At 42.4% G+C, this 14,884-nt stretch overlaps 2 protein-coding genes across 4 annotated transcripts in view; both read right to left on the bottom strand.

Annotated features, from left to right (window-relative positions):
- LOC103456994 (MICOS complex subunit MIC26) overlaps window positions 1-4,466 on the bottom strand; it is an 8,727-nt gene extending 4,261 nt beyond the window's left edge. The window contains exons 1-7 of one of the 2 annotated variants that reach the window (XM_008396896.2): window positions 4,364-4,466; window positions 3,908-4,033; window positions 3,654-3,776; window positions 1,746-1,802; window positions 1,377-1,431; window positions 612-707; window positions 441-532 (exon numbers count right to left, since the gene is read on the bottom strand). In XM_008396896.2, coding sequence (XP_008395118.1) covers window positions 441-532; window positions 612-707; window positions 1,377-1,431; window positions 1,746-1,802; window positions 3,654-3,776; window positions 3,908-4,033; window positions 4,364-4,387 — 573 coding nt within the window. In that variant the 5' untranslated portion in view covers window positions 4,388-4,466. The remainder of the gene's footprint in view (window positions 1-440; window positions 533-611; window positions 708-1,376; window positions 1,432-1,745; window positions 1,803-3,653; window positions 3,777-3,907; window positions 4,034-4,363) is intronic. The other variant, XM_017301818.1, reaches the window with a different exon arrangement.
- Window positions 4,467-5,618: 1,152 nt separating this feature from the next.
- Window positions 5,619-14,884, bottom strand: part of klhl15 (kelch-like family member 15) — a 10,862-nt gene continuing 1,596 nt past the window's right edge. Inside the window, exons 1-9 of one of the 2 annotated variants that reach the window (XM_017301814.1) lie at window positions 14,298-14,385; window positions 13,487-13,595; window positions 13,208-13,346; window positions 11,985-12,173; window positions 11,667-11,891; window positions 10,613-10,774; window positions 10,333-10,542; window positions 9,822-10,012; window positions 5,619-9,684 (exon numbers count right to left, since the gene is read on the bottom strand). In XM_017301814.1, the coding sequence (XP_017157303.1) occupies window positions 8,934-9,684; window positions 9,822-10,012; window positions 10,333-10,542; window positions 10,613-10,774; window positions 11,667-11,891; window positions 11,985-12,173; window positions 13,208-13,346; window positions 13,487-13,506 (1,887 nt within the window). In that variant the 5' untranslated portion in view covers window positions 13,507-13,595; window positions 14,298-14,385 and the 3' untranslated portion in view covers window positions 5,619-8,933. Of the gene's footprint in view, window positions 9,685-9,821; window positions 10,013-10,332; window positions 10,543-10,612; window positions 10,775-11,666; window positions 11,892-11,984; window positions 12,174-13,207; window positions 13,347-13,486; window positions 13,596-14,297; window positions 14,386-14,884 lie in introns of those variants that run through there. The other variant, XM_008396897.2, reaches the window with a different exon arrangement.

The raw sequence follows: 14,884 nt of genomic DNA, 5'->3' as shown, positions 1-14,884 counted from the left end.
AACCAGTTAACCAGTTAACCTCCTGGAGTTTAGCAGAGATGCAGAAAATGAAAGAAAAAGTTCAGAAATGATCTGATGTCAAAATGAGGTTCAAAGGTCAAACGGACGCCATCTTTGTTCAGGCTGAATCTGTGGCCTGAAATGATCCCAGAAACATTTGGATGAATGTATCAGATACGGCTGATAATAAATAAAAGCGTCATGGCAACCAACAAGTTTCAGTAAACTGGAAAAATCCAATTGAGTCCAAACCAGTTCAAATGGTCCGAAACCAGTCAGAACCATTAACCCGACCCAAACCTGGTTTAGCTGGGTCAGAACCAGAATCTGGTCCAGTTCTTTCAGAAAAACCCAGAGTCAGAGGAGACAAAACAAATGATCTAAACCCTGAAAGCAAACCAGAACCAGAACCAGAACCAGTTGTGGGTGGGTCTGCTCACCTGGGCCAGGCCGGCGGCCTGCTGGGGGTAAAACATGGAGGCGCTGAGCGCCATGAGGCCCGCAGGAAACGCCACGCGCTTCAGCCTGGAGCCTGGAGGAGCAACACAATGTGTGAGACCGACCCGGTCCAGTTCGACCCGGTCCGGTCTGATGTCCAGAACACAGAATACCTCTGGCCAGGTAGAGTCCCAGGAACCCGGAGAAGCCGATGGCGGCGGCGCTGGGATAAAGGTCCGGAGGCGGGTCGCTGAGGAACCGGTACGTTTCTGAGGGAACCAGAACCAGAGTCAGAACCAGAACCAGAACATAACAACATCCAACAACAACCGGGCCGCAGCTGTTCTTTTTTATTTCTACTATAATTAATTTGAGTTTTTCTACTTTTTTTCTTTCTTTTTGTCTTTTTAAATTTTTATTTTGCATTTTTAGTCTTGATTCTTATTTTATTACATTTTGTTTTGTTTTTATTTTGTCAGAATTTCGTTATTCATTTATTTTTTAAATTAAGATTTTGTGCATATTTTATTAATGTTTATTAATTATTGGTTTGAATATGCATCAAATTATTTTGTTTTGTTTGATTTAAAGTTTACAAATTTGATTTATTTTTGTATTTTTTCATCTATTTTCTCTGGATTATTATTTAACTTTTAATTTTTAATCAACCTGAATCCCAAATATTATTCTGTAAATTAACACAAAGGGAATATTCATCATTTTATTCATTTTAAAAGACAATAATAACAAATTTAATTACATTTTTTATGTAATCACCATTTCACTTCCAAAGTGAAAAACATAAACTTGTTTCTTTTAAACAGTTTCTGCACAAACATCTTATTTTTTAAACATTTTTATGTAAATGATTTGCTCTGTCAGGAATAAACTGAAATATTCTGCAGGTCAGTTTTTGGCGGCCATCTTGTTCTGCTCACCTCTGATGGTCGACAGCGATGCGTTCAGGGTCGGCTCCGCCGTTCTGTACACCCGCTGTGAGGCAAGAAAAAATGGATTTGATTTTAACAACAGCTTCATTTTTATATAAATTATTATAACATCCGAATGAATAATTAAAATAAACACAGTTAAGAACCAACAGTCCATCAAACAGGTTGTTAAAACTGATTCATCACTGAAAAACATTATGTCAAATTATTGATATAAAAAATTACTTAATGATAAAAGCATTTAAGAAAAACCAGTAAAACTTAATAAATAGTTTTTCACATCTTATAAAAGTGAGTTACACCAGTTTTCTGTGTCTTTATATTGTTATAAAATTATCACTAAAACATTTAAATAACCTTAATGACTCGGTCTGAAGTTACCTCAGCTTCCTCTGCTGCCAGTCGGACATTTTGCTGCAAAAACAAAACAATAAAAACTCGTTAAACTTTGTATTAAATTATGAAACTAATACAGCAGGAAGTCAAACTGCATGATGGGAAAATAACAGCCGAGTTGATCTGGGTTCATGACGACATCCAGATGAAAACAGATCAATCAGAAGCTGAACTGCTGGAGATCCAAGAGTTTATTCAAGTTCTGGGGCAGAAACTAATTATTCTGGACCATAAATTATTCCAATAACTGGTAATACTGTTGTTTTCAAACAAATTTCAACTAACATAATAATATAAATGTAATAATAATATTATATTTTATATTATATATAAATCCTTTAATTGCTAGAGAACATTTGTCACTGGAAAACATTTAAATACACAAAACAACCAAAACAGCAATAATTAAAATATATTATGAATTCTCAGTAAACATCCATCCATCCATCCATTTTCTTCCTCTTATCCGGGGTCGGGTCGCGGGGGCAGCAGCCTCAGGAGGCCCAGACTTCCCTCCCCAGCCTCTTCCAGCTCCTCCAGGAACCCCAAGGCGTTCCCAGGCCATAGAGAGACATCGTCCCTCCAGCGTGTCCTGGGTCTCCCCTCCTCCCGGTGGGACCTGAACTCCTCACCAGGGAGGCGTCCAGGAGGCATCCTGACCAGATGCCCGAGCCTCAACTGGCTCCTCTCGACGTGGAGGAGCAGCGGCTCTACTCTGAGTCCCTCCCGGATGACCGAGCTTCTCTCTCTAAGCGAGAGCCCAGCCACCCTGCGGAGGAGGAAACCCATTTCGGCCGCTCGTATCCGGGATCTCGTTCTTTCGGTCATGACCCAAAGCTCATGACCATAGATGAGGGTGGGAACGTAGATCGACTGGTAAATCGAGAGCTTCGCTTTTTGGCTCAGCTCTCTCTTCACCACGATGGACTGGTACAGCGCCCGCTTCACGGTAGACGCTGCCCCAATCCGCCTGTCGATCTCCCTTCTTCCCTCATTCGTGAACAAGATCCCCAGATACTTAAACTCCTCCACTTGAGGCAGGACGACCCCCCTGACCCGGAGAAGGCACTCTACCCTTTTCCGGCTCAAGACCATGGCCTCGGATTTGGAGGCACTGAGCCTCATCCCGGCTGCGAACCGCTCCAGTGAGAGCTGCAGATCAAGTTCCGATGAAGCCAACAGGACAACATCATCCGCAAAAAGCAGAGATGCGATCCTAAGGCCTCCAAAACGGATCCCCTCAACACCTCGGCTGGTCAGAGATTCTGTCCATGAAGGTAATGAACAGAATCGGTGACAAAGGGCAGCCTTGGCGGAGTCCAACTCTCACYGGAAACGAGCCCGACTTACTGCCGGCAATGCGGACCAGACTCTGACACCGGTCATACAGGGACCTGACAGCCYGTATCAAAGGGCCCGGTACCCCATACTCCCGGAGTACCCCCCACAGGGTCCCCCGAGGGACACGGTCGAACGCCTTCTCCAAGTCCACAAAACACATGTAGACTGGTTTGGCGAACTCCCATGCACCCTCCAGGACCTGCTGAGGGTGTAGAGCTGGTCCAGTGCTCCACGACCAGGACGAAAACCACACTGCTCTTCCTGAATCCGAGGTTCGACTATCCGACGGACCCTCCTCTCCAGGACCCCTGAATAGACCTTACCAGGGAGGCTTAAGAGTGTGATTCTCAGTAACCAAATAATCCAAAACACTAATTTCCGTTTCATTCGGATTTTATGTGATGCACAGAAAGCCGTGAATAGAAGTTTAGTGGAAGGAAAACCACGGCTGTTTTCTACCTTCCCTTCTGCTTGCGTTTAGAACAACCTCCCCACAGCATGCTGCTGCCACCACCGTGCCTCAGCTACCTGACAGCTGTCGGTGTACGGCGTGGCCCATTTCCTCATCGACGCCATGCTCTGCTCCAGCTGACCCGCTTCCGGCTCCAGCGGCGCCAGCGGCGCCTCGGGTCTGGTGTAGAGGGATGGCAACTGGAGCAACCAGCAAAAACAGACCATGTTTCAGATTCATGGTTTCCTTGGTAACTAATGTCTGAATTTAACGACAAATCTGAGTTGAAAGAAACTCAAAACAACCCAAACCCAGTTGCTGATGACGTCACCTCGTCGATGCTCAGAGCGGCCTGGGAGTTCTTCTTCTTCTTCCCCTCGCTGGCAGCCAGAACCGAGCCGCTCATCAGAGCCGTTAACCCCGGAGCCGCGGCAAACAGCGACGCCTGGCGGAAGAACTGCGGCATGACAGCAACACGCAGAGATGAGTCCAAACAGTCCGTAGCGTTTTTATTCAAGAAAAAATACATATAATCATTCAAACATAAAACACAACGACGAGAAGAAGAGATAAGTTAAAATGTCAAACACTCGTTTTTTTATTTTTACATATATTGGCCTGTTTAAGTGTTAGCGAAAGCAGATAGCAACATGCTAAAGACCGATGCGGACAAAACCTGCGCAGATCTTCACTAAAACCTCAAATAAATATAAAAAAACTGCGAAATACATATTACTGATTCGGATTACATCTGGAAAACATGTAGAATAATGTTCAGCATAGTTACCTGTCTGAGAGAAATCATTCTCATTCAGATGACGTTCGCTTTCCTACGGCAAGCCGCAGGAGAACTCTGCGCATGCGCGTTGATGGAAAATAGAATCGCCTATGAGAAAACAAGACGTTTTCTCATATGTGTTAAATTTGTTTACTGTAAACTGGAAATAAAATGCTTAATTAGTTCTTAGTTGTACTATTAACATTTTTTTTTCGTTTTAACAGAAAATCTAGTGAAAATAATCTGGCATCTATTTAAAAATCAAACTGAACCCCAAAAATTACATTATACTGATAATGTAATTTTCAGTATAAAGTCAAATCAAATTAAACTTTGATTTGACTTGCATTTGTTATTTTCTAAATTTATTCAGTTAAAAATAATTTAAAGTAAAAGTAATTCTTGATGTAACTCATATGATCAGCTGCAGATGCTGATGGCTCAGGATCTCCTGCAGCAGTCAGTGTTACAACAACTCTGAAAAACCTCTGACTTAAGACACTAAACATTTTATATTTATGGATTCGTGTCCCTCCAATATGTGGAACTAAATAAAATTCTTCTGGGACATAAATGCAGCAGGTTTCAGTTTCTACATCCTGCATTTTAATGTTCCTCTATTTAATAGAAACATAAACAAACCAAAAGCTGACAGAACAAATCAAGTTGATCTGTTTTTAATCTGTAGGTCACATGATGAACAAATGGAGGTTTTTATTTCACACATTAAAATTATTCAAACATATTTTTCTTTAATTAAACAATTTAAAAAAGAAAAAATGAAAAATACATTTAAAAATATTTTTCACAAAATATTTAATTAAAAAATGAAATACGTTTTTTTCTATTTAAATAATTTTTTAAATACAATATTTATCTCAACATTTTTAAATATTTTTATAAAATATATTTTTATATAAAAATATACATATTTTATTATATATAATAAATATGTTATTTAATAAAATGTAAAATATCGATTAATAAAAATATATTTACTCTAATTAAATGTATTGTTCATATATCTAAGTTGTAATTAATAATATTTTTCTAGCTGCTACAGCTAGCAACAAAAGTTAGAAGGAAATGTTTGTATTTTTTATATAAAAATAACCTGCATTGATGGGTTAAGGTGGTTATTTTCCAAAATGATGCTACAAAGTTTCCTGATTATGTTCAGATTTGTCCATAAAACATTTCATGAAAAACATTTGTTAGGAAATAAATGATAAACAAGTGAGGAAAATAAAAACTCGGCAGCAGCTGGAGGTTGACCAGTATGAACATTTATTTCTGGAAAGGTTACAAATTGTTTCCAAAGAGTTTCTACTCAGAGTAAGATATGTAATTCAGATTTTTATCTCTTTTCCCCGTACAGTTCATCTTCAGCGTCCTCTGATCGCTTTTCCTACGGACGGGCGGGAAGATGGCGGACTGAATGGCGGAGTTCCTCAGGGGGGGCGGCTGAACTGCACTGGTTACAAGTTTCTTCTTCAAACAGCGACGTTGGAGCGGAGCGGCGATTAACGGCGACCCGGAGGAAACGTAAAGGGATGAACGCTCCAGGATGACCGTTTGTATTTATAATTCACGTCAGAACAGATTCAGGAAGTGAATCTGTTCCGACTTTACCGATTCATCAATAACAGAGAAATAAATAAAACGGAGAAATTCACATGCTGCTGCAGGATGGAGATGAAAAACGACCGGGCTGCGAGTGAAATTTAAAAACATTCCTAATACTGCATAGCTCAGTGAAAAGCACTACCTCATAAATTAAATAAATACGCAGCAGAAAGACGTGACGGCGTCATTATTTGCTCTAGCCCTTTTCACAGTTAGCTCAAAATAAAACAAAATAAAAACAGGCTGGTCGTCAGCTCAGCTACGTGGCCTGGAGGGTGAAATGTACAGCTTTAATCTAAGACAGCGAGCGGCGGGATTAAATCTGACAGATTAAATAATCTGAAATGAAAACAGTCGGTTTTTGTTGAAACGAAGGCTGGTAATCATTTAGCCGAGGTAAATTACCAAAGGACCTCAAACAAGAACATCTTAGAAAAACAGATGAAAAATCTGGCAAAGAAACTTAAAGATCCTCCAACTAGAAACTGTTTTTCTTCTTCTTCGTCTATTTTGGCACAAAAACCAACATGTCTGACCAAACGAGTGAGCAGCTGTGTCCAAAATGCTAAGAAGAAAACGAGGATGGAGGAAGATAAATTGAGATCACAGCTAATGTGAAGCTAGCTAGTTTTAGCTAGCCAATGCTAAAGCTAAGTGAGCTAACCGTAATTGTAGTTGATTTCCTGTAAGTAACAGTTTAAATTTCATTATAATAAATAATTCTACACCTAGAGGATCAGATCAACAACAGTTTGATATTTTTTAATGTTTACACGATTAAACTATTAAACATTTTATATTTTTTAACTTGTAATTTATCAACATGTTTTAGGAAAAAAAACAAAATTGGATAAATTAAGTTTTCAGGCTGAATCAAGTGAAAGCCAGCAGCTAACATAGCAGATTAAGCTAACGTTAATGTTAGCATCACATGCTAACATTATCCTTAACTGTAAATGAGATTCAATTAGGTAAAAAGATGTATTGTTTTGCCATTTCACATAATTAAATAAGTAGAATAGTTATTAATGACAAAGTACAAATATTTCTGTTCTAGCAAAGATTTATTTCATTTGAATCACTTTTCCCGTGACAAAATGCTCTGATTTAACTATTTTACCAAATGTTATTGTAAATAATAAACACACAACTTTTAAATTTGAGGAAAGATTATGGCGAAATAAACTGTGTTGGCCAAATGAAGTAACTGTTGCTAACCTGAACTAGCTGTGTCTATTTGGTGTAAATATATTTATTTTTAAGTTACCCTGCATGAGTATACTAATAAATAAGTTAGTGTTTGTATACCAATTGAAGTGAATGCTAACTGTTAGCTGTGGCTAACTACACCTAGGTTAGCTGAAGTTAGCATTAGCTAAAGGTAGGTTTATCTGCTGATGTTTGGTCATTTATAAATTTATACAATGTTCTTCCACAGTTATACAACAAAGCAGTTAAAGCAGTTTATGGTGGAAACACATTTTAAAAATCTAAAGCTAAATTTTGAGATTCAATCGCATTAAATTTTAAAATTTATTGTATATATTTTTAAGTGGTTATTAAACTAAAAACTAACCGAGACAATTTAAAGCTAGCTGCTAAGATAGCTGTAGCGACATTATGAGCTAAAGCTAACGTTAGCACATTGGATCCCTCTGTTTGTTTCAAATAACTGAAGATATGGAGGTTAAACTTACCTGAAGTTATTTTTTTTTCAGTTTATTTATTTACATAAGAAGTCAAGTAAAATTCTAGTTAAACTAAATCAAGCTATCAGGTTAGCCGCAACTAGCGTAACCACCGATTTTGTTACTATGGAAACGTCATAACTTACAATACAATATAAATACTGGTGTCAGTTTGAATATGTTAAGTATATTCAAATATTTTGGTTTTCAGTATTTAGTTTTGCATATTTTAATAAAGCAAAAACAGACCAGCTGATGTTTTTGGCGGAGAGCAGATTATAAAACTTTTATTAACGTACAAGTTTTGTTGCTATGGAAACGTTTTAACACGCAAGTAAATTCAGGACAAATATCTGGTTTTAACAGGATTTTTAAAACTTTTCCTGTTAGAAAAGGAAACAAATAAAACTTTATCGATTAAACGAGTTTAACTGGAAATGTTCTAGTTTTGTAAAGTTATGACAGCTTTTCTAATTTTAATACTTTTATTTTTCTTGTTAAAATGAGAAAGTTTATCCTTATAATATTTATGTATTATAAGGATAAATTAGTTTTATCTCATTTTATCTCATAAAAGTTTTCCTGGTTTACATTAAACATTTAGTTTTAACTCTCGTAGTTTTAATGATATTTTTAATTTATTTCCAAACTCTTTCATTTCAACACATCATCAGTATTTAAGTGTCAGCAGTGATTATATCACCTTTATTCCCATAAAGGCCAAATGTTCTTGAATGAGGTCCAGATTTGCTGAAATGGCCCAAAAAGCCCAGATCTCGGGTCGAACCGGGTCCGTTTCTATTTACACTCAGAGAACCGATAAAGTGCAGGAATGTAAACGAAACCAAACGGGCAGCAGGAAACGGATCCAACGCCGCGGTTCCCCTCGGTGTGGCGGGAGCAGAGAGACGTTTACTGGACCGGAACCAGGCGAGTCCAGAACCACCAAGTTCAGCTACGCTACGGAGGATTTCTGATCCGTGTTGTTGGGGTTTAAAGCATTTCAGCTAAGCTATGGATCGACGGTGTTCAGGAGGAACCAGAACCAGAACCGGGTTCTGCTGGGTTCTTCCCTCCAGGCGTAAATGAATGAAACCTTTTTGTTTTCTGACATCATTTTCTCCTTTAATTTTCTGAGAACTGAAAACGCCGAGCCGCCCGGCGCCTCACCTGTGGGTCGGCGCCGGTCGCCGGGTCGTCCCTCCCGGACCGCCTGGTTCCGGCGCCAGGCGGACAGTCCGTCGGTACAAAACGTGCAGCGGACCTCAGCTGCAGCGCCGGACGTGCTCCAGCACGTACTCTGGGAAGTGCAGGCTGCACACCTGCAGGCCGTCCAGTTTGCAAGGCATCCTGGGATACTCGTCCTCCTTCCACTTGTTCTCGTCGGGGTCAAAGGTGAGGATGGAGTCACTGTAGTGGCCGTTGTAGCACAGGCCGCCCAGCACCATGATCTGCCGGTCCAGCACCGCCACGCCGTGGCCGCTGCGGCCGATGGGCATGGAGGCCAGGATGGTCCACTCGTCCGTCTCCGGGTCGTACACCTCGGTGGACGGGCAGCCCTGCGACTCGAACGAGGCCCGCAGGATCACGCACACGCCGCCGAACACGTACAGCTTCCCGTTGTGGGAGATCATCTTGTGGAAGCAGCGAGCGTAGTTCATTTTGGATTTGTTCTCCCAGCAGCTGGCGTGGGTCCCGGGCAGCAGCGGCCCGCGGGCCGAGCGCGTCCTGTGGGAGTCCGACCCGCCCGACCCGCCGCCGCCGCCGGCCTCCCGGCCCGGGTCGAACACGCACACCTGCTTGGAGGTGGAGGAGGACGTGATGCCGCCGGTGATGTACAGCTTCCCGTTCAGGACGGTTCCCTCGTGGCCGTACTTGTTGACGGGATACGGATCCACAAACTCCCAGCGGTCCTCCGTGATGTCATAGCGCTCCGTGGAGTAGAAGGTCTCGTCTCGGGTTCGGCCCGCCACGGCGTAGATGAACTTCCCGATGACTCCGACCGCGAACTCCGACCTGCAGACAACCAAACGGTCAGGAACTCACCAAAGTTCCTCTGATTGGATGGAGAACCTCTCAGCATCACTTTCAAGCTAAAGGCGAATTGTTTGCTTTCAGAGCAAAGGTCAAAGTTCACAGAAAGGCCCTCTGACCTGGGAACAGACATGTCCGCCATGCGCAGCCACGAGTTCTGCCGCGGGTCGTAGCGGTAGACCTTGGAGGAGGCGTGAAACTCTCCGTCGGGCCCCAGCTCCTCTCCGCCCAGCAGGAAGGCGAAGTTGTTGACGATGGCCAGGCAGTCGGGTCGCAGCGGCACCTGAGGGCCCTCCAGCTCCCACCACACCTGAGACACAGACGGCGGCGCGGTTAGCGGACACGGCTGGTCCGACCCGGACTTTAACTACACACCGACATGAACCAACCAACACTGATGAAATGAGGAATCAGCAAAAATCTGTTACAAGATTTTTATGGCGGCGACTTTAATAATCATCACTTTGGGTTCAAACTGAATAAAACTATTAATTATAGTGAATGAACCACAATAAGGCCTGTTAACGGATTCAAAGCCTATTTTACTGTAAAACACGATGAAGGTTAAACCAATGAATGAATCAGAGCAGCTGAACAAACTGGACCAATCAGACGGCGGCGTTGGTTCACCTTTGGCCGCTGCAGCAGCAGGATCTTGCTGTTCACCATGCTGTGGCCGATCATCCCCCTGAACACGGCGGTCTGCGGCCGGACGGAGCGGATGCGGTTGGAGCGCGTCTCCAGCAGCGGCTGCTGGTTGACGTCGTGGAAATATCCCAGCGCCTGGTCCACTTCCTGCCTCAGCTGCCTGGAGTAGCGGTAGAACTCCGACGTTTTCACCTGAGGAGACAGAAACCTGAGCGTGGGCGGCGGCGAAGCACGGCGCGGCGAAGCACGGCGCGGCGCTCACCTTCTCAAAGATGTCCGCCGGCGTCATGAGGCAGAAGCGGATGGACTGCACGATGGTGTCGGTGTGCCTCCAGCGCCGCCGGTCGTGTCTCAGCCACGCCTGGACGGCTTCGTACAGCTCGATCTCCGGGTATCGGCTCAGAGCGTCGCTGTTCAGGTAGGCCTGCGCCGAAAACCCGAGAGAAACATCAGAGGAGGAAAAACGATTCCCAGACTCTTCCAGAACCGACCCGAACGACACCGAGCTCCAGAACCGACTGACAGAAACATCACCAGGTTATTTATTCATATTTATTACACTCATTTAGCACAAATCTGCTTCTGATTTTAGATTTTATTACCAGATGGTTCAGTTTTTCATCAAAATCCAAATTATGAGAAAATATGCAGGATTTTATATTAATTATATTTCATACAGTAGTTTCTGAGCGTTTTAAATGTCGAATGTTTTTAGCAATATGACCATCACTGCTAATTTTTACGTTTATTATTATTAATTTACTTATATTAAATTTGCTTTAATTAACCTCATTAATCAGCAGGTTTTATTTCATGTCCTCTCCATGTTTTGTTGCAGAATTTGGTTCTTTTTCTCTTTTTCTTTTCTATTTGTTGCTTCAGGAGCAAAACAGAAAATTACACTTAAATAAATGACTTTAGATTTTATTTAGAAAAGGATTAAATAACAGAAAAATCAAAGATTAAAACACTTTATGGGATTAAGTTTATCATTTTCTGGCGCGCCACAGCGCCCCCTGGCGGCCAACTTTAAAACACTGCGATACAAAATCCTAGGAATCGTAAATCGATTATAGATTTTTTTAAAACCAGGCAGTTAATCTAAACTAAAGTAATTAAATTTAATGCATCATAATCGGATTTGTGATGGAGTTTGATACCAAATCGAACCTTTAATTGTTTTCACTCCTTTTCCTCGTCGCTCTTTGATCAGAAATGTTTCTGATTCCATCTCTACACTCTGTGATGCCGACAGTTTTATATCTCAAACGGTTTTAAATGCTAATCGCCTCCACTCAGTAATTCAGACCGTCTACCTGGAGTCGCTCCAGACTGAGGTAGGACAGGAAGTCGGCTCGGCTCATCAGAGGGACGAAGTTGTCGAGCAGGAAGTTGTCGAGCTGCTCCTGGACGCCCTCCACGCCGACGCTGAAGTCCTCCAGGAGGCGCATGACCTCGGCGCAGTTCTCCAGGCAGATCTTGGCCAGCAGGAAGGAGCAGCAGAACTCCACCGCCTCCGTCAGCTGGACGTACATGGCCGCCTGCAGCCACACACACACACACACACACACACACACGGTTAACGTTTCAGCTTCTCAGGAGTCACCGGGGAGGCACCGGAGAGGCCCGGATACCTGCAGGATCTCCTGCACGGTGGGCATGCTGAGCTCCAGGGAGCCGTAGTACATGAAGCGCAGGATGTGGCCGAAGCCGGCGGCCGTCAGCCCCTTCATGTGGATCTTATCCTGGTCGCGCTCCCGCATGTCGGCCGTGAACATGACCCGGAAGTAGTCGCTCTGCGTGGCCAGCAGCGCCTTGTGGGCCTGTGGGCGGAGTCAGCACACCTTAGTTACCGTCCTAGCAACACGGGATCCACGGCTACAGCTGGCAGAAACCGATTAATCTGACGATTAATCAATTATTCAGTGGTAAATAGATTATTCTATAAACTATAACAGTTTCTTTGACCATGAATCAACTATTCTGACGATCAATTAATCAATTGTTCTAGCAATTAATCGACTATTTTTAATTCTGATGATCGAGTCTTCTAAATAGTAATCGACTATTTTGTATTATGAAGATTAATCGTCTGACGATTAATCGATAGTTCTGTCAATTAATCAATTATTCAGTGGCAAATAGATTATTCTATAAACTATAACAGTTTCTTTGACCATGAATCGATGCTTGTGGTGATTAAATGACTGACTAATCAATGCTTCTGGTGATAAAATGACTGACTAATCAATGCTTCTGGTGATTAAATGACTGACTAATCAATGCTTCTGGTGATAAAATGACTGACTAATCAATGCTTCTGGTGATTGATTGTTCTGACAACATGTTTACAGACAGTCTGGGTTTTTCTTAAATGTAAAATTTACATAATTTTGTACAGTTTCGTGTTAATTTCTGCTCTGACTGTGTTGTTCTTTCAGCAAATGTCATGTTTTCAGAGTCTTTCCTCTAGTTAACTTTTAATTGATTACTAAATCAGCTGATGATTATTTCAGTTATTGATTAGTCACTATTCCAGATGTCAAAATTAACATTTGATTTCAAGAACGAATCTGTTTCTAGAATAAAATCCACGTCTCTTTTCAGCAAAGCCTCAATCTGTTATTTAATGCTAACTGGGCTAATTGCTGCTTAAAACATCAACTTCCTGATTATTTATCTCAGTTTTTAAACACTTTACTGCTTTACAGCCAATTCTCTACACACACAGTGTGACATCACCCCTGTTGCTAATAACAACAATAAATGACCAGGAAGTTCCCAAAGAGTGGATGTTAAATGTAGCAGGAGCAGAAAAATCTGATCCGATCCAGTGGGTTGGGTCGATGAGCGCTACCTGGAAGTGGTGCTCCTCTATCAGCAGCGTGACGTCCAGCAGCAGACGCTCCTCGTACAGAGCACGGAAACCCGACGACACGCTCCCATCATGCACCTGGGACAGGTACACCTCCACATCTCCCCCCGACATAACACACCTGAGGAGGACGGAGGAACAGAGGAGTCAGGAAACAGACAGACATGGAGTCAGGCTGGTTGGTGTGAGCGCTGCATCAGGCAGAGGCGGGAAAACGCAGTGGAAGGAAGAGCTTCAGCAAACACACACACACACACTCACCTCTGATTGGCCACGGGCATGTCAGAGGGGGCTGTCCGAGCCAATCAGAGGACAGTGCCCCTTGTGTCCAGTAGATGCTAACAAACTCCCTTTAGTGAGCGCCAATCACCTGAACGACAGAGCCAGAACAGGTTAAAGGTCACCGGGTCACAGCGCGGCTGAACACGTCAAGAAAGAAGGTGACACTGGGCTCACAGTAGAAAGTGTCACCATAAAACTGGACCAGTTTGTTTCATCCATTAATGTTTATTGTTTCATTAATCAGCTGCTGGTAAAAGAGCGACGCAACAAACTGAGCTCAGACTGTCAACAACTAGTCAGTTAATAAAGGTTTCATTCAAACTACGCTGACGTGTTTGTGTCGGCCATGTTGGTCATGTCAGGACCTCAGGCTACCAGCAGCCTGTGGAAGAGAAGCAACCTGCTGCAGAATTAGGAACTGAGCTCAGCAGGTGGCGCCGAGGAGTCAACAGGAAACGGAGAAACTAAACTCTGCCTTCATTTTCTCAAACTTTTAAGTTTTTCTTTACATTTTGGCTGAATAAATATGTTAAAATATGCCAAACCTTCTATCTACGCAATAAAATATCAGCTTAATTTGGTTTCCATGAGAACAGAAATCACAAATATCAACTTCAAGAGCTCTGAAAAATAAATTATTACTTTGGAAACAGTTTTTTCTTCACATCCCAAAACAAAGAAAATGACAGAAAATCACACAGGAGTGGTAGAAAGGATGAGCAGTCTGGAGGGAGGAAGGGTGTGTGTGTGTGTGTGTGTGTGTGTGTGTGTGTGTGTCAGCGGGTCGTACCTTTTGGAGCCCGGCCGAACGATCGCAGGCTGTGACGGCTGAGCGCTAAGAGACCGCTCGCATTTCCTGTGTTTATGTTTCCCCGGTTCTGACGGAAAGGGACAGAAACAGGAAGTTAAAAACAACTAATATCCGAGTTGATCCTTCATTTATAATAAAAGAAATGCTCAACTTTCCATCTGTTTTGAGAAGAAATAAAGACAAACCAACTGGTGCCACTAAATCTCTGCATTCTTTGTTCATATTCCCAATAGAAAGTATTCCTGGTTCAGAGTTTCTGAAACTGACATACTGCTGCTAAACAGAAAGAAAATCTGTTTTCCTCTTTCCTGTAGAAAATGCTCCTGTCTGAGTACTCATGTCTTTAGCAATGTCTTCTAAATGGAGCTTCCTTTGTGTACTCTTCAGTTCCCTGTAGAAAGTACTCCTGACTCAATCATGTTCCACTGTGTTTTTGTCTCGTTTTTAGTGGAGAAATCTGTCATTTATCAGCTTTGTCTACTCTGGGCTGGTTTCTGAAAGGTTTTCTTTCCTTTAGAAAGTAATCCTGGATGTTTGGGGCCAGGCTAACACCTGACCCACAGTGG

This window comes from Poecilia reticulata, linkage group LG20 (assembly GCF_000633615.1).
Source record: "Poecilia reticulata strain Guanapo linkage group LG20, Guppy_female_1.0+MT, whole genome shotgun sequence".
Lineage (NCBI taxonomy): Eukaryota > Metazoa > Chordata > Actinopteri > Cyprinodontiformes > Poeciliidae > Poecilia > Poecilia reticulata.
The sequence above is the reverse complement of the archived record's forward strand: the minus strand, read 5'-3'. Positions and strand labels throughout refer to the sequence as shown.